Genomic DNA, 18,868 nt, shown 5'->3' with positions numbered 1-18,868 from the left:
CCTGTAGAGACAAAGGCAGGTACGAGAAAACAGGTCTTGATATACCTGTGAAGATCCAAAATTACACAAGCTTTGCACCCACTTTATAATCTCAAATGAAACACAGAGGCTATTCTTCACAGATTTGATGATAGCTTTATTCTTAGCACTATTCTTTTCATAATTCTCAGGAGTTAAATGGATGCCTGCTCTCATGTTAAACAATTGCTTTCCTTTTAATACTGTGCTTTGAATTTAAGACCCCTAGAAAATCAGAGGCTTAGAAATGTCTATTGGGTTGACTCCTGTCAGGTCTTTCTATTGCAATGGAGCAACCTCAGAACCCAAACTGTACATATCAAGGTATTTCATTAATGAGGTGCAGTGCTCAACCACAAAGTTAATTGATTAGTCTTATTTCTGTGACTGGAGTGGAACCACTAAAAGATAAGACGGGGGAGGAAGAACCAGCTAAGCTTCCGAGTCACAAAATGGCCTCATCCCTTTGATGAGAAGTGTCAGATTCATCTTCATAAATGGTCACAATTACTTGTGCCTGGAGCTCAGCCAAGTCATTCCAAATCAAAATTAAATTACACAACTGATTGCATGTTCAATCTCATCTCCAGAGTGTTAGAACTACCACAGCCCTACAGAAACGTGGACATTCCCTGTATGCTTGTAATAGGGCAAAAGATCACAGTATCACCAAGGTTGGAAGAGACCTCAAAGATCATCAAGTCCAACCTGTCACCACAGACCTCATGACTAGACCATGGCACCAAGTGCCACGTCCAATCCCCTCTTGAAACCATCCAGGGATGGTGACTCCACCACCTCTCTGGGGAGTGCATTCCAATGGCAAATGACTCTCTCAGTGAAGAACTTTTTCCTCCCAGTAGTTATCTTGTCCCTTAACCAATAGTTTCACTAAAGCTTGCCAGCATAGGCTGTCACAGTTGCTATTGGACACCTAGTTTCTTTGGTAATCTGCAGGTTACTCTCCCTTCTTCATTAAACTCAGTTTTAACTAGAATCACAAGACTTGTATCAGGTGGGAAATTCATGAATGTTCTTGAAAAAATTTTACATCTTGGGGAAAAAAGATAATGCTATTAATTCAGTTCCCTTACCAGGAAAGGGACAAACACCAAACCTGATGATATCTAAGACCAGAAGCAACGTTCCTCTTGGAGGTTCTGAGAATGGTACTACTTTTTTATCTGGCTATAAATGGGATAATCCAGAAACATAATGTAGCATTTGGAGCTTTAAAAACAAAGTGAGGAAAAGCTAGTTTCCTCTTACTAATAGGAGATTTTGCTGACTCTTCTTTAATGATTCCAATTTTAAATCATACTCAGGAGTGTAACAGCTGAAGCATCTACCACTGATTGATCTTGGCAGAGACAGGGCAGCTTGCATACTGCTGACCAAATTAATAGGATGCCAGTGTGCACTTAGAAATCTGGTATCACTTCACTGTATATTTTGGAAACAAAGACTAAAGAACAAGCTATTTGTAGTATAATTTTATTTACCTTAGAAACAAAGGGCCAAAAGTCACAGCATGGAAGTTCATTTTATTTTGTAAACCCATTAAAAAGATGTCCATGTACAAAAGGACATTTCAACAACATAAATGCAAAGGAAACTATAAAAATTCACCACATGAATAAAAAGAGGAGTTTTTATTTCCTTTCTTCATAATTCCTTGCATCTTTCGTATCAGGTTGCACACAGTCTTAAGCACAGTTGTTAGAATCATTAACATTCAAGAGGCTGAACACAAAACCATTTGCTCTGCTATAGGAATGTGTTGCTGAAAGATACAAACCCTGTAGCATGTAAGATAGAAGTAAGACACAAGACTGAAGGGACTGGTTGAAAGGCTTCTAAACTGAGTGGTCACCTTCTTGGGAGTTCAATTTCACTTTTCTTTCTGCCAATATTTAGAATATTCCTTAGGGAAGTGGCAGCAATTAGACTGCACAGGGCCTTGTCAAAAGATGAATGTTTCCATGTTGTCCTAATCCATCTAATGCGATTCAAAATGTAAGACTTTTCCTGAAGTAAAACTATTTCAGTCCCAACAAGTGTCACTGTGCACCAAAATACACAGCAGCTGTATGACAAGCTACTGTGGCATAGAATCCAGTCTTCAGTGCTGGATACTCTTGACCGCAAGCTTGGACTTAAATCCTGGAAACACTGCTAGTGAAAAGTCAATTACAAAACTACATTTCTTTTTAATCTGAGCTAATCTGCAATTTAAATTGTCCCTGTTTGTCCCCCAGGAGTACTTCTCTAGGGATGGGAGATTTGTTCTTGTACCCACTACTTGAGGTTTCTGTGAAACACTTTCTTTCCTGTGTCCTCAATGTAGGCTTGAGACTGCTGAGTGTTTCGCTAGATCCACTCTTCACTAAGCAGAGTTTTTCAGTCAGAACACTCCATGTCACATGTGACTCATAATACTTGATTTCCAAGTGTAAGTGTCCCAGCTTTCACCAGTTAAGTAAACATCTCGCAATGAACAAAGAGCAACTTGAATGCCTAGAGTTAATACACTTCCAAGATTTGTGTTTGTCCTCTGCCAGGGACGTAGTGCAAGAACTCGGCCCCACCGACATAAGGCACTTACCTACGTTACATGAGAGCGGGCAGGGGCAGAGCTCTTGTAACATGCAAGTCTAGTCAGTGTCCCACTGGAGAAAACTTAAGATCTTGCAGACTTGGGGTGCACTGCCACTTCCTTGTGTGCTGCTGTAATAAAGTCTGCTCTGTACCAGAGATCAGATCCTCCCATTGGCAGCCACTTCGTTAATCCTGGATTTTGGATGATCGTATTTCACAGAAACGATAAGGAAAAGCAAGAGGGTTGCTCCTTGGATAGCAGCCAGCAAAAAAAAATAATAGTTTAATTGGCAGCCATTAATATTGCCTAGAAAGAATGGGGGAGGAAAAACCAAACAACACATTAATAAAACTTGTAAAATTAAGAGCCAATCCCTCCGAGCTTAAATAGCGAAGACTATTCTGCAAAACATGGGCAAAACCAAACCACATTTCCATCTGACAGCATAGTTTCATTTTTAATTAGCCAGGGCAAAAAAAAATGGAACCTCTGAGATGTGCAGAGTACAAGGATCACTTTCTCTTGTGCCTCAATACCTTAAATCAAGCACTGTCCCTGAAGAAGCTGAGATGCTCTTACTGCATGATTTCTTTCTTACGAAGAATTGCTGGAGGCTCCTCCTATCCCGGTTACACCTTGGTGCATACAGCAGTGGGCTGGGTGTGCTTTGTGTCAGTCAGAACAATTTAAATATTAATAGGCTAACAATCTTCCTTTCTCCCCCTTGCATCCTTTCTTTTTAAAGTCTAGTTTCTCATGCTGCAAAACTGCAATGATTTCAGACAAGCTAAAAACCTCAAGGTGCATTTTCAGCTATGCTTTACTTTCTTCAGACAGGAAATAACAGGCATCACTTGACCAATTTTTAAGGAGACAATTCCTTTACAAAGCAAAAAAGCCCCCAAAATATCCTTGTGCTGTGGCCACTAAATGGACTTGAAAAAGTTTTCTGCAAATCAAGCCCTGGACTGTAAACAGCTCCCATGAGATTACTACATCCAAGTGCCAGGTTCTGCACATTGGCCACAGCAACCCCATGCAATGCTACAGGCTAGGGTCAGAGTGGCTGCAGAGTGGCCAGGCAGAGAGGGACCTGGGGGTACTGGTCAATGGTAGGCTGAACATGAGCCTGCAGTGTGCCCAGGTGGCCAAGAGGGCCAATGGCATCCTGGCCTGTATCAAGAACAGTGTGGCCAGCAGGAGCCTGGAGGTCATCCTGCCCCTGTACACTGCACTGGTTAGGCCACACCTTGAGTCCTGTGTCCAGTTCTGGGCCCCTCAGTTTAGGAAGGATGTTGACTGGCTGGAACATGTCCAGAGAAGGGCAACAAAGTTGCTGTGGGGTTTGGAGCACAAGCCCTATGAAGAGAGACTGAGGGAGCTGGGGTTGCTTAGCCTGGAGAAGAGGAGGCTCAGGGGAGACCTTATTGCTGTCTACAACTACCTGAAGGGAGGTTGTAGCCAGGAGGGGGCTGGTCTCTTCTCCCAGGCAACCAGCACCGGAACAAGAAGACACAGTCTCAAGCTGTGCCAGGGGAGGTTTAGGCTGGAAGTTAGGAAGAAATTCTACACAGAGTGACTGCCCATTGAAATGTACTGCCCGGGGAGGTGGTGGACTCACCATCATTGGAGGTGTTTAGGAGGAGACTTGATAGGGTGCTTGGTTGCATGGTTTAGTTGATTAGATAGTGTTGGATAATAGGTTGGACACAATGATCTCGAAGGTCTTTTCCAACCTGGTTTATTCTATATGTGGTTACTTTTTGGTTCAGTTTGCTCACTCCCTCAAAATTGTTATAAATTAGCCATTTGAACCCCATTGAACAATGTTAGATTAAGAAAGCTCCTTGCTAAACATTTTTCCTCTGTTAAGAAATGTGTACTCGCTAGTGCTGTACTCCCAAGAACAATGTATTGTGGCTCATTTCCAATATGCCACGTGAGCCACAGCAAATTGGACCATTATGATTACCAAAAAGGGTTAGGGAGAGTAAAAACAGCGAAGTATCTATTGATCCTAACAAGCTGATCATGCTGCATGGCTGTAAATGTTCAGATGAAATGACTCTCATTACTGAAACTTAAGATTCAATTCAATTAACTTACAATAAAATGCAGTAAAATTACATGGAGCCTTCCTTTGACATTTAAAAGGCAATACACATGTGAATCTCCATTTCAAGAGCAGGCCTGTTTAAAGAGTAGTAATTATCCTCTATAAGATGGGACATTAAACCCATGAAATCTCAAGTTTTGTCAGAGAAGTCAAAACCACTGAGGTGCCAGCAGAAAGTGAACTTCCTCAGCAGACTGAGGCATCAGTTACCTCAAATGATACAGAATTAACCAGGTTGGAAAAGACCTTCGAGATAGAGTCTAACCCACCATCATCTAATCAACTAAACCATGGCACTAAGTGCCCCATCCTGTTTCTTCTTAAATACTTCCAGTGATGGTGACTCTACCACCTCCCACGGCAGCACATTCCAATGGCCAACCTCTCTTTCTCTCTGTGTAGAATTTCTTCCTAACATCTAGCCTAAACCTTCCCTGGAACAGCTTGAGACTGTGTCCTCTTGTTCTGGTGCTGGGTCCCTGGGAGAAGAGACCAACCCCCACCTGGCTACAACCTCCCTTCAGGTAGTTGTAGAAGGCAGTAAGGTTTCCCCTGAGCCTCCTCTTCTCCAGGATAAGCAATCCCAGCTCTATCAGCCTCTCCTCATAGGACTTGTGCTCCACACCCCTCCCCAGCTTTGTTGCCCTTCTCTGGACACATTCCAGCAAGTCAACATCTTTCTTAAACTGAGGGGCCCAGAACTGGACACAGTACTCAAGGTGCAGCCTAAACAGTGCAGAATGATTTCCCTGCTCCTGCTGGCCTTGCTGTTCCTGATACAGGCCAGGATGCCATTGGCCTTCTTGGCCACCTGGACTTGTGAGGACCCAAGCGGCTGAGCAGGTCTCTAACTACTTCCTCCTGGATTACAGTGGAACTATACTGCTCCCTGACTCCATCTGCCAGCTCAGGAGCCAGTTGTCCAGAAGACAACCTATCCTGCTATTAAAAATTGAGACAAAGAAGGTGTTAAGCACCTCTGCTTTTTTCCTCATCTTTTGTTACAATGTTCCCCTTCATGTCCACTAAGTAGTGGAGGTTGTCCTTGCCCCTCCTCTTGCTATTAATATATTTGTAAAAGCATTTTTTGTTGTCCTTCACAGTAGTGGCCAGTCTAAGCTCTAAATGGGCTTTTGCCTCTCTAATTTTTGTCCTACATGTCCTAGCAACATCCTTAAACATTTCATGGGTTACCCCTCCTTCCTTCCACAGATGATACACCCTCTTTTTTTCTCTTAATTCATTCAGAAGCTCATTATCCAACCAGGCTGGCTGTCTATCCCAGTGGCTCATCTTCTGGCACATTGGCACAGCCTGTTCCTGTACCTTCAAGATTACTTTCTTCAAGTAGGTCCAGCCCTCCCGGACCCCTTTGTTTTTAAGGGCTGTTTCCCGAGGTACCTTCTGAATTAGTTCCTTAAGTAACCTGAAGTCCAGAGTGGAGGTTTTTTGATGCCCCCTCTTAGCTTGACTGTGTACCGTGAGCCAGCATAAAGAGCAGAAACTTGGTGCAGGTGTTTTTAGTTATGCTACAGCATCTTATTAAAAGTTCAGAAGTTCTTCATTCATAAAGATTCTTCCTTGCAATTCCTACTCTGGAAGTCTTAAGTAAGTTTTAGATGTGCATTTGGTAACTTTCATTAATGGTAAACCAAATGAAAACTAAGTTACAAACAGTTAATATAGTAGCTACCACGGATGCTACAAATCAAAATCACCCACTGAGTGCTTCAACCTTGTGCCACACATAGAGCTGCTGAGAAGGCTTGATTGTGGACCTAGTCTTTGGACTGAGAAAGGTAGAAATACCCAGTTCTGACAGCTGTCCAAAATACAATCCACCCAGCTGAGTAGCTTATTCAAAACAGATGACCAGTGAGTCATGAAAGGTAACATCATCCAGTTTTAGCCAACTCTGGATAAATTTAGCACAACCTAAATATTTTATAGAGAGAATATTTGGCACTTTCTTCTCTTAGGCTGCTTTAGAAAACAAAGGCAAGGATAAAAAGGCACCATCAAATACCACATTTGTTTGAAATTTTCCTCCCTTTGAGCCCTTATCAGCTGAATCATCTCTCTACACAACTGCAGAAAAAGATGCTCTTCTGATTTTGAAAGGGACTGGGGGAAAAAAAAAGCATCAGTGTGATTAGATTTTAATTTATTGAGGACACTTCCATAAAGTTAAGGGCTACTTGTCACCTTTTGCAGATTTTTAAAGAGCAAGTTACAAACCTGTGACAACTTGTGGCCTAATGTACTGTCCCAGACAACATTACTTTTTGGCAGCACACAAATCAAGTTTAAATGGCAAACTCTCTCATACCAAATTCAAAGTTAGCTGAGGCTGCCCTTTTAAGCCATGTATACATAGTATGTCTAGCAGATGTTTTAAGAACTTTTCTTGCTCCTTCTGTTGGAGCTAATTAGCTCATTGATGATGGTATGACTTTCTTAAATTCCCAAGGTGCCACCTGCTGGTGCCAATAATTATTTTTAACTTCTGCAGGCAACACAAAGCAGAAGATATGTTGGACTTTTTTAAAAGAGTATAACTATCAAACAGACAGAAATGCACAATTAACTCATGGCCATTTCCATGAAGTCCCTTGAAACTAGGATGCTGAATAATCTCAAAGTGTGGGATGGGTACATTTTACTCTCCATAACCACAGAGTAATTTCAGTACTTTATACCTAATATATTCTTGGTCCCTACATAATTTAAATACTTTTCACTAGAATAAAAACATTCCTAAGTTCTAGTGACAAACTGCATTGACAGCTGTAACTGACAGATCTTACTGAGGCAAAATGATACATGTATGTTTCCCATGCTGTCACTTCATGTTACATGCAAAATGAAACTCCATTTGTACAAAACAGTAGTCAAATGTATAGCTCTAAAATAATAACTATACTAAGGTTCCACAGTTGTACATGCTGGATGCTTAACTGCTTCTGAAGGAAGTTTCCTACTTCATAGTTGGTGAATACACTGAAAATAACTTACCAAAATCTGTGTGATTACTCATCCAGCCAATTTCTTTAATAGAAACCAGTGCCAACAATCCAGAGCCAACAAATGATCCAATTCCCGAAAAGAAAAAGAACAGCCCCATGATAGCACTCTGCATAGATTTGGGAGCAGCTGAATATGCAAATTCTAGACCTGTATTAAAAGATTAAGGAAAAAAGTGCTATTAGATGACCTGAGAAACAATAGAAGTTTGTTGTAATTTAGTGTAAGAGAAGGTACAGCTGTATACTCCTTCTGGCACAACTAGCCTTTGGATTTCAAGAGACAGGCAACTGAGGCAGTGAATCCCTATCAGTTTGCAGTTCCCTCTAATTGCTTTATGAACCCTGTTGAAGGTCATCAATATATATTAACCTACCAGATGGACAACATTTGAGACAACCATTTTGTTCTTATTAACATTACATGTGTAAAATCAAGAGATCTTCTGAGACAGCATATTCATCTTTCTGTCTAAATTAGTCCTCTAGGAAATTTATTCAAGTAACCTTAACCTGGCAAGTTCCCTGATCCTAGTTTCTCTTGTTTCTGTACTGTGTATTTGTTGTGGAGCATTTACAAAGCATGCCATGCTGAGAACAAAGCACTGGGGCACTGAAGATCTCTCTAGCATGGGTGTCTGTATCTCTGAATATGCAGATAAATTAACTGTAGCTGGAAAGGAAGTAATTAGCTTTAATTTGATTTTGATCTAGAGTTCCCTGAGCTCACTGCTTACTAGTCTGCTCTTTGTAAGACTTGTAGAAGTGGGACTTGAACTTTGAACTATCCTTACTCGAATTTCAACTGATAAAACCAAGGAAAACACATCAATGACATCAGTTTGAAAACCTGTGCTACCAACAGAACATGCTGGGTTAGGCTCTGCCTTCCCAAGATGAACACCCATGATCAACTCCCTCTCTTTCAGAGTAATACTCTTGTCAAAAATCAAATGGGATTATTCCTAAGAGACAGGCAAATACATTCTTTGCAGAGCTTTTTCTCTGACAGGTGAAATGCTTGTTTCAAAACAGTCTACTTCATCCTGGAAATTCATGCTCCCTCATCTAGCATATTTCTTGGCAAAAGCAGCATTATAGACATGAAAATAGCACAAATCTTCTGGTTTGCATAATAATGGTATGCTTTATTTACACCATTACTGGGATTTCACTTTTGCTACTCCAGACAGAATTTAATAGAAAGGCACTGGCATTTCTTTTCAGGAAAAGGCTTCAAGCCAGATAGGTCAATTTGCCTGCTGAGAGGCAGGAACTTTGTTCTTGTAAAAGAAACAGAAATCTGTGTTCTCACTGATCTAACAGCATTTGGTACTGCCACCTGAAAACTCTCTGGAAATCAACACACTGCTTCTCCTTTCCTTTGCAAAACACACTAGAATGGGCCAACAGCAACCTATCTGTGAGCCTAGAAGGGAACTGAAACATTCTTCATGCAATTCAGCTGCCTGGCTTCCTGTAAATTCAAACTACAGTGAGAGGATCTCTAGAGAGATGGAGAGACATCTGCAAAGAGGGAAGGGGGTGGCAAACTTATCTTTATTTTGAGAATTACAAAATGTTTTTACTAGGGCTTTGTCACTAACACAACAATTCAGGTTTTTCAAGGAGTATTTTTCCGTCCCACCTCGCTTCAAGAGAAAGAGCAGACTACTCTCAGGATACAGTAGCTAGTTTTTTAACCCTTTGTTTTCAGTCTTCAGTCACAAGTCCCCAGTGTATCAGTCACATTTTGGCCACCAGGCTGCTGTATGTGCTGCACAAATTAAGCTCAACTATATCACATGAAAGGATCTGGCCCATTTCTTCTCTTCATTTTGCAGGTAAGAGTGGATGTGAGTGTTACTGCTGGTAAAAGCTTTTAAGACTCAAACCAAAAACCAGAAGAGGTGTAACACTTTTCCCAACAAAATAAGGCACATTTCTAAACTTAAACGTTTCCAGCAAGCCCAATATTAAATCTGGCCTAAAGAATATGAAATCTTTTCTTTGTCTTCAGAGATCTTTTTTTGCCTGCTGGCAGCCATTGATAACGATTTCATGCTACCTCAAACAAGCAGTTTTGAAATTAAACCCAAGATGTGGTGGTGTCATGTGAGATTATGATTCCCAGTCCAATAAGGGGGCTTTAAGAGGATTGCAAGAATAATACAAAAGATTAATACAGTGTGTGTCATCTTTCCAAAGGTACCTCAAGTGTAACTAATGTAGCTTAATAAGAATATGCTTAGCTTTACAGTAAACAAACTCAAACATTGTTTCTGCTCTTATGATACTGAGTCCCCTTTTGTTCACAAGGAATGTTTCCAAATCACTGTAGTTTTGTAACCATTAACACTTTGCGTATTTTAAAGCTTCACAGCACAATAGATGCCTTTATCAACTTTTAGTATCAAATTGGTGATGTCTGCTCTGTTAAATCTCAAGAGACTTTCTTAAAGATGTTAGGAATTCCGTTAAAGTCACAATCAAAAGGCAGGAAAAAGAAAGCTTTGTAAAACAAGTCGAATGAAAAGTGCAACACACAAAACAATTAAGATCTGCATAAAATTTCTGGCTCAAAGAAAGAGAAACATTTGCATTCTTTCTAACATTGACCAACAGGTTTTGTAGTTATAAAGCTGTTGGGGCAGACCCAGCAAGTACAAAACAGCAATCTTAAAGTCTTTTTTTCTTATGTAGAAGTCCACTAAAGCAGTCCAAAAAACCCAGCTCTCAGTTTGGAGTTCAACAGAGAATGCACCAAGTCCTTGACCTTTCCACACCCTGCAGATAGGTTTGTTATTTTTCCTTTGTGAACGTCCATAGAGTAGGAAAAACGCCTGACAGAGAAACAAAAATGTGCAAGAGGAGAGAAATTTCTTTCTATTTGCATGAACACTTGCATTTCTGATAAGTTATCTATTTATCTGAGTTCAGATTTAATTGGCACAATCCCTGAAGTTGCACAGAATTCATTTTATCCTTTTGAGAAAAATGCTAAACACAGCCTCAGTTTTAATAAGGAACTTAATTAAGGAAGGCTTCCATCTTCATATTTTCACGTTAGGATTTGTGACAGCTACTATTCACATGTAATGAAATGTACGGCAATGGCTATGCAGGTATGTCCTCTAGCAAAAGGTACAGACTGACTGCACTGCTAAAGTGTACTTTCCATCTAGGAATCCAATGTGTTTAGCATCTTGGGTCTTAGTGTGCTTTAAAGATAATGAACTCTTCCCTGTATCTTACCAGCTATTCAATGAAGCAAATTAATCCAAGTACTTGCTTATAAATCACTGGGGGCAGTGCAAACCACATGAGGAACCAGGAATAGGATCCTTATCAGATTATCAGTCAATGATCCTGGACCTTTAATCATTTGACACTTAGAGGTTCATCTACAATCCAGACTGCTACAGTACAAAAACGAACTAGGGTTTCAGCTGGTGCAATCCAAATCCTGCTGCTTACTGCCACAAGAGTCTGTGCTAGAATTCTTCCAACAAAGTAACTAGTTAAGGTAAAGTTTAATATGTGATGGATGTCTAATTATTCCAGTCATATGAAATCACAAACCAGAGAGCTGGAAGAAAAGCTTAGAGTAAATGAGCAGATAGAAAAACCTGACAAACAGATGTCACATTTTCTTCTACTTGCCAAGCAATCCAACCACCTTGTTTTATTTCCTAACAACTGTGATGACAATAGAACATATGTAACTAGAAACCCGATAGAGCAGAAGCTCTTTGTTCCACAAAGAGGGAAGCAAACAGCCCGTGTGACAGCTGGGGCTACCACCAGCAAGATCTTAGAGAACTTCATTTTAACCCACTGTGCTTGCCCAGCATGTGGAGTGAAAGTAACCCCCTACAGGGGAAATGAAATGAGGAAATTCTGCCACAGGGAATCGAAGAAAAAGAGCTGTATGTAATGTCAGTTTGAATGGATGATCCCCAAAGTTTGATATTCTGAAAGAGTAGTTCAACAGGGTAATAAGTAACTACAGTTAAGCAAATACTAAATGATTTTACATCGAGTCACTGGAGGAGTTCCAATACATTGCATCAGGTAGCTCTGCAATTCTGTGTAAGTGCTACCCAAACAGCTCTTTTTGTGAACATGAAAGGTTTCTGTTCCTGGTAACTAAGCATTGCTCCCAAGCATTGCATATGTAAACACTGTGCTAAGGGAATCACCCTAGCATTTCACTTGTTTAATCACAGCAAACCAGTGTTAGGCACACCGCAGTGACAACAGATAAGTTGCCTGTGCTTCCCTCCTGCTAATGAGCCCTGCAAGTACAGGAAACAGACCAGAAAATAAGATTTTATAGTCCTATTCACCCTCTCCTCCCACTTCACTTTCAGCTTAAAAACCCAATCTGATCACGCAGCTGTCTGCTGTATCACGCAGAACGGTATGAAGAAATTTTAGTTCCCTTGCACTTGTTCAAGAAAGGAAAGATTTGAACAGTGTTTCAGTTTGCTGAAAGTACTGAAATAACTACAGAAAACCTGATCCATAAACAAAGCAGGTAAAACCGTGTGAGAACATCTACTTCATTATAAACATTCACCAGAAAAAGTTTAGATGGAGTGTCACACAACTTTTCTTATTTCAAAGATGTAAAACCTTAAGTAGCATAAACTTGAACAGGTGGTAAAGCTAAAGATGGTTTACTTCTTCCTCTTTTTTTTCCCCCACTCAGAAAGGTGTTGCTACTTACTGATTACTTTCTAAAGCATGAGCTCAATTTTTAAGCCAAAAAAGTGACAGCGCACAAGTTTTATTGGTCGCACAGAGGAAGAGTCAGAGCAACCAATACTGAATTAAAATGATCCTTTAAAATACAATATTGAAAGGCTATACTGTATTTCCTTTGAGACTTGCAAATACCCAATGCTAATTGGATGACATGCAAATATTTTATGTATTGCTCTGTTTGAAGTTCAGTCTTGAAAACATATCCTCACATAGCTGCTTTCCAATTGTGAAAGACAACTGTGTACTTTGCCACTTATATTAAGTTACAGTGAATAATATTGCATTTGGGAACACTAGAGCTCATTCATAAGGATTTGGGAAGAGGATATTCATAAGGATTTGGGAAGAGGATATTTCTTTCCTAGGAATCCATCATTTATGAAAGCAGGCTTGAAACACACATAGATACTTACCTGCTATACTTGCAAATATTTCACTGAATCCAATCAGCACGTACTGAGGAATCTGCCACCAGATTGGCAGATCTGCAGCATGGTATGTGACATTTCCAATTGTCTGATTAATTGTTTTAATCTTGACAATTTTCAGTCTGTTGCTTTCCAGAATTCCTATATGGAGGGGGGGGGGGAAAAAAGGGAAGAAAAAAAAAAAGATAAGACCTAAGATGCAAATATTGGGGGTTTTATATTCAGACTAAATCAGGCTTCAGTGTTGCATTGCAACTACAAATGATAAAATTGGAATATGCATTTCCTAATTTCCTAACAGGAAGCATTTCAGACTAATTTTGCTATTGTCATTCGAAGACATGTAGTTGTTCTGCCATAGAATCAGTGATTATACTCTTATTCAGTAGCAATAATTATAGAAATACTTAAGTCTTTTCCAGATGAATTAGCTGAGCTTTCTCATACTACATTGAGGTTTTTTTAAAGACAATCTCATTTTCATAAACTACTACTTTGCAGTGTAACTACTGCATCTGCCACCACAATATTAATAAACTAAACCCCCTTTTGCTTATTGAAATGGCTACATTAGTCCTGTAGAACTATGAAAACTCTCTGTGAACATGTTCATGGCATTTATACAAAACTTAGCATCTCAAAAGATCCAAAAGCTCATTAGAACTTTATTTACAGGCAAAACACTGCATAGAAAGTACTTCATGCAGAATGAAAACCAGACATGGCAGTGTAAAATATAACCATTTTTTGCTTGCACAACACAACAGTTTAGAGCAGAAAGAGAGTAACAGATAACAGTAACAGAGGAGAAAGTTCTTCACCGAGCAAGTTGCTCGTCATTGGAATGTGCTGCCCAGGGAGGTGGTGGAGTCACCGTCCCTGGAGGCATTCAAGAGGAGATTAGACGTGGCACTTGGTGCCATGGTTTAGTCCTGAGGTCTGTGTTGATAGGTTGGACTCAGTGATCCTCAAGGACTCTTCCAACCTTAGTTATACTGTGATAATGCTGTAAAGTTTTTCTTGAGGTTGTCTAGATTAAAAGGATTTGCTTCACTGTTGCATAAAAGATCTTTACCATGAGGGTAGTGGAATACTGCAAGAGGTTGCTCAGGGAGATAGTTGAGGTCCCATTCCTGGATATATTCAAGGCCAGGCTTGACAGTGCTCTGGGCAACCTGATCATGCTGAGGATGCCCCTGCTTACTGCACAGGGGGTTGGACTAGATGACTTTTGGAGGTCCCTTCCAACCCAGACCATTCTATGACACCAAGAACAGAATAGTTAATAAAACTCCCTGCTTCACCCAGAAAGGGCCTCTGTAAAAGATCTCTCAATATCCTTGGAAATAAGGTGGATTCAATCATTACCAATTCAGAGGAACAAGACTGAGTCAATGACACTACTCCCCTTAATAGTTACACACACATGGCCTATTTAGTGCCTGTCAGTTTTGGTCTCTTTCTACTTATTGAGCCAAAATCTGACCTAATCTTGAGGCACAAAATATCACTACTGTTACAAAAAGAAATTATACCTGGCTTAGATGATAGACAGGATGATTCACAGATATCAAACCATGTACAAATGATTATATCTGCTTCCTCACCTTTACCTTTTCCTTTCCTAGAGAAGCCAAATGATGACATGGCATTTAATACGATGTCTGCTGAAGCTATTGACAGCACTTTTCACATAAACAAGCACAAGCAATTGCTAATGCACAACAGAATATCTGTTATCCTGTTTCTCCCTACATCTGTGACATACAACCCTCATGGGGGCCAACCACATCACCACCTCTCTGCTAAATGACAGTGCTCCAAGAGAATGATTGATGCTTGCCAAAACCACCTCATACCACAGTATGCAGTTTCTTATTAGTCCTAGTCATGGCAAGAGAGCCAAGCTGGGAAGAAAGCACCAGGAAAGCTCTTTGTAGTTCCTATAGACGGTCTTTAGGAGAGGCTATAATGAAACAAGAAAGTCTAGATATCACAGGATAACATTGTATTTCTTCATTGTGGGGTGTTGGAGAGCAGTTCTGAAAATGGAACTGAGGAAGCACACATTAACAAGAGGCTTACAAAGTACTTAGAAAAGGATGGGAAGCTGCATTTGTATAATCCATGTTCACTCATTCATTGCAGTTCAGAATCTACTCAAGTACAAAACCTTGCAACAGGTCTACAGACTAATCTTCTGAGACATGAGAGTTGTAGAGGGAAAGCAGGTTAGAATTCCTCAAGTTTGTTTAAATACTACCTTGAGGCCCTCAGACATTTCTTTATAAGTGTTTTCCTTAGCAACACCTACCTTTGAGGTAAAGACTGTTGTGAACTTAGTACCTCTTAATGCCAGGCAACCACGTTTTCTCTACTTCCCTAACACCTTTATCACCCACCCATCTTAAAGTCTCTTTTCTTTAGCCCTTCAACCCCCCCAGTGCCTTCTGAAAGATGGATTTCTTGATGATTTACTTTTATTAGAGCTGATGAACCTTTTTGAGTGGAACTTAGTTTAAATATAAACAAAGAAGCAGAAAGAGTTAAGAACTCAATTCCATCCATATACATTCAACACAAAATTATTGCACCTCAAAACATCTAGTGATCCTTATAGTGTTTCATACTCTTGACAATGTAAGCAGATTTAGGAGGCATTTTAGCTACACAGGAGCATAACTTCAATATACCAAACTTTGCCATAAATTTGTCTTCAGAGGCAAGTACTTCAGGATCTAGAATCACAGAATGGTAGGGGGTGGAAGGGACCTCAGGAGATTATCTAGTTCAACCCCCCTGCTGAATTTCTTGATTCTTCTTTAGACTTTGATAGACAAGCTTCAAGTTTAATCCTACTTTTTCTTTTTAGTTAGGAGAATCTTAAGTTCTTGCCATAATTGTTTAAACTTCATAAATGAAGTAGATTTTCCACTTAAACAACCTTAAGTACTGCTGCTCAGAATTTATGATAAAATGCATGAAGCATGGCAGATGTTCATTAAATCTAATCAGTTGTGTTCTCACACAGTTTGTAAGATATTGAAAATCATCTAAACAACCTAATAGGCAGCCTAAGTAGTGTCCACAACTAATGCCAGTTAGATAAGTTAAAATGGAAATATGGCACAAACAAATCATATTACCATAATATGTCCAAGATTTTAATCACTCTCTCAGGCAGAAATGGTTGGAAGTCATGCTGTATTTTAACAGTATTAAAACATGGCTTCTATAAATATTTGCTAAGAAAATAAAAAAGTTATGAAGCATATAAACCAACAAAAGCTTTATACCCTGCTAGAAATAATCAGGGTTTCCTATGTCCCAAATTTGTCACAACTGAAGCTCTTAAGTTCATGTTATGATGAAAGGATGTCAGATTACTCCTAAAGGTTAAGCTTTCCAACCAGACTGCAGGTAAGCACACATAGAATTCACCTTCTCAGATTTTACTGTGGAAGAGTTAGGGGAGGATCAATCCAACAAAAATCATGTATTGCATTTGTAGGTGAATAGAAAGCAAGAAGGCATTTGAAATTTTTAAGAATTCTGCTATAGGAATCCATTCCCCAAGTCAGCTGTGAGAATGCAACACATTTTCCCCCAGTACTAATAAAGACAGATATTGCTGGTTTTGAACTCACTTATATGTGAGCCAGATGGTTCTATTTAAAGAGCTGACATTTAACTGTTTTGCATCATCATCTTTTGCTGGTAGCAGTGTCCTAAGTAACATGGAATAAGAGAAACATTCCTATTTTAAGTTTAAATGACTTTGCTTTAAGAACTTGCCCATACACAAAGTGACCTTGGCCTAATAACGTAATTATCTCTCTCATTGGAGAAATCTTAATAGCCACATAAAGTGTCCCACTCTCTAAAATATAGGAGATTACAAGTGCTGAAATTAATTTACTTAATGCTATAATGCTTTATCAATATGTTCATTACAGCAATATTAGGCGAAGTCTATAGGTTCTATGAAGCATTGCTCAGAGATGTTCAGTTCCACATCAGCAGTGCCTAACAACGTTAAATCATCTCAAAAGTAGCTGATTTATGGTTTGAACAGAGTTGCCATCTTTCTCCTTTCACACTATAGATAAGCTATTTTACACTACAGTAATTCCCAAACATTAGGGAACATTAAGGTAGGGGAGAAAAAACCCCAGAGTGGGAAGAAACTATTGTTCAGCCATAACCTAACTTTTTTATTTCAGCATTTTAGGTAAAATTTCACTTTATAAAATACTTGGATGTCAAGCTCTATGAAGGAACACAGTTATTTCTGAACTCATTTGGGTTTTAGGAGAAATACATTTTAAACTTTGAGATAAATTGTTAATAACTCAGACAACAGGGACTTCCATAATAGCATAAAGATTATCTGAAGAGGACTAATAGCCTTATATCCAAATGCTGGACATTTGTTCAGGCCACCCAATCACTGCATGTGAAACTAAAGCATGTGTTGAGAAAACAATTAGAGAAGAAAGAGTTCTCTACCAAGCACAGTAGAGCAAAATAATATATGAGAAAACTTGTTAATAAAAGTTGGCTTGAAAAGGTATATTCAAAATCCATTTCAGGCAGGAAAAATGGTCCAATTTTATCACAAAGATTCGGAACAGCTGTAGCTTTTGGAGAAAATCTCTTTCAATGTAGGAAATGCATCCATGCAGTTCCATTCTAGCTATCCCATGAAAAAGAAGTCTGACTAATCTTGATCATAAATTGCTGTTGCAATTATCTGAATGAATAACTATGTAAGCAGCTCTCAAAGTTGTTTTCTTACCTGCAGCAAATGCAGAACACATTACAAAGAACATTCCAACTGCAATTCTCTTCAGTGAGGATGGGAGCAAGCCATTCCTCTTTAAAATGGGGTCCACCAATTTATCTTTTAAGGGTATTAGGATCAAAATAAGCACTGCATCAAACATAGTCAACCAGGCTGCTGGAAACTGAAAGGACAGATGACTTAAGTTAGCAGTTTCATACTTAAGGGTTATTTTTCACTATTATTTCACAAAGGAAAAAAATATTTTTGATGGAATAGTGAGATCCAAAATAAAAGACAGTGCACTGAGACAGTGTGAAAATAAAGATCAGTGTGTGAAGGCTGAGGAAACGCTCGGCTATGAAGGTTTTCATTTAATCTAGCAGTTCATAGTTCTGTTAGCTCAGAAGCACAAAAGATTCCTCACCATAGTAACTCCAACAGTACTGCACATTCTCACTTTCAAAAGGCACCTCCAGCTGTGCTGAGGTGGGTGTTGGGGTGGTTGTGGGTTTTTTGGCAGGGTAGGGTGCCCAGAATGTAGAAGCTTTCTGCCGGCACTGAACAACATGAAGTGTTCAGAGCAAAAAAGGTTCTTTTCACAAAAGCAAACAAAACTGCACACAGTTCCAAAGAAAATGAGGAATAAGAAAATTACTGGGCAGATGAAAAGAGTACTCTAAGAAAACAAAGTGTAGAACTCAGCAAAGATGTTTTGAAAAGGGTTTTTTGGAAGATTTCTAAGTTGCCTTTTGAAAGAGAAGATGGCCATTAGCATTATTGCAGCATTGGAGTTTTTCTGCATACGTTCTGAGATATGTTTAATGGCAATAATCACTATCCTTTGGGAGCTTTTCTACCATTAAGATTTTTTTTTAATGATAGAACATCTGTCTGAGGAATGATTGATTGTGCAGCTCAACTCCAGTAAACAAAATTGTGCAGAGAGTTTAAAGGAATACAGCCAAGATACCCTTTTTAAAAGCATTCCAAGTCAATATTAATGGCATAGAAATGATTTAATGCAATTAAACAGTCCCTGCCATTCTGCTTCCAGTGTGTTCTCTAGTCTGATAAGAGTTAAACTTCTTTTCTACTTCAGTTGTGAAAAATACTTAAGAGACAAGTTCC

At 39.4% G+C, this 18,868-nt stretch overlaps 1 protein-coding gene across 1 annotated transcript in view; it reads right to left on the bottom strand.

Annotated features, from left to right (window-relative positions):
* Positions 1–1,542: 1,542 nt before the first annotated feature.
* Positions 1,543–18,868, bottom strand: part of SLC15A4 (solute carrier family 15 member 4) — a 29,029-nt gene continuing 11,703 nt past the window's right edge. The window contains exons 5-8 of the mRNA XM_068157426.1: positions 17,753–17,921; positions 12,940–13,095; positions 7,749–7,907; positions 1,543–2,923 (exon numbers count right to left, since the gene is read on the bottom strand). Coding sequence (XP_068013527.1) covers positions 2,775–2,923; positions 7,749–7,907; positions 12,940–13,095; positions 17,753–17,921 — 633 coding nt within the window. The 3' untranslated portion in view covers positions 1,543–2,774. The remainder of the gene's footprint in view (positions 2,924–7,748; positions 7,908–12,939; positions 13,096–17,752; positions 17,922–18,868) is intronic.

This window comes from Melanerpes formicivorus, unplaced genomic scaffold (genome assembly GCF_026170545.1).
Source record: "Melanerpes formicivorus ecotype bairdi unplaced genomic scaffold, bMelFor1.0.p_v2 SCAF_36, whole genome shotgun sequence".
Classification (NCBI taxonomy): Eukaryota; Metazoa; Chordata; class Aves; order Piciformes; family Picidae; genus Melanerpes; species Melanerpes formicivorus.
Note: the sequence above shows the minus strand (reverse complement) of the source record. Positions and strands in the feature narration are given on the sequence as shown.